This window comes from Penaeus monodon, chromosome 28, assembly GCF_015228065.2.
Source record: "Penaeus monodon isolate SGIC_2016 chromosome 28, NSTDA_Pmon_1, whole genome shotgun sequence".
Taxonomy (NCBI): Eukaryota; Metazoa; Arthropoda; class Malacostraca; order Decapoda; family Penaeidae; genus Penaeus; species Penaeus monodon.
Genome location: NC_051413.1, coordinates 17144962 through 17145407, shown reverse-complemented (window position 1 = coordinate 17145407; position 446 = coordinate 17144962). Strand labels below are relative to the sequence as shown.

At 39.2% G+C, this 446-nt stretch overlaps 1 protein-coding gene across 1 annotated transcript in view; it reads left to right on the top strand.

Moving 5' to 3' along the window:
• The window catches only part of LOC119591387, a gene marked incomplete in the record, with an annotated part of 32034 nt that overhangs the window by 31097 nt on the left and 491 nt on the right, over positions 1 to 446 (top strand). The window contains 2 exon segments of the mRNA XM_037940126.1: positions 1 to 86; positions 332 to 446. Coding sequence (XP_037796054.1) covers positions 1 to 44 — 44 coding nt within the window.

Genomic DNA, 446 nt, shown 5'->3' with positions numbered 1-446 from the left:
TAGAAGCCAACGGCGGCGAAAACTACGATTATTACGAATATTAAGTGCGTCTCCCCCAGGCCACAAGCGGCTCAATTTTAGCTCGGGTAATGAAATCGCCTTTCTTTCTTGCCGTCAAAAAAACATCAACATTCTCCAGTTAGTGTAATAAGGACGGCTAAGCGACTTCTTTCCATTCTTGTAATCATTGCTTGTCTGAGACAAGCAAAATTAATGTATATTTAAACATAAGTATTTGATGTAAATGTATTTTAAAATTATAGTTGCGCCTGCAGATTGTAAATTGTTTTATTGATTCACATGTCTTTACCGAAGTTCCACTTTCTTCCAGGTTCGTAATGGCCTTCTGCCCAGGTTGAGTGCGACTTCTTTTATCACGCGGGAAGACCTGGGCAAAAAGACGTAAACGCTTCGAAGAAATTGTCATCTAAAGGAATGTCTTTAAG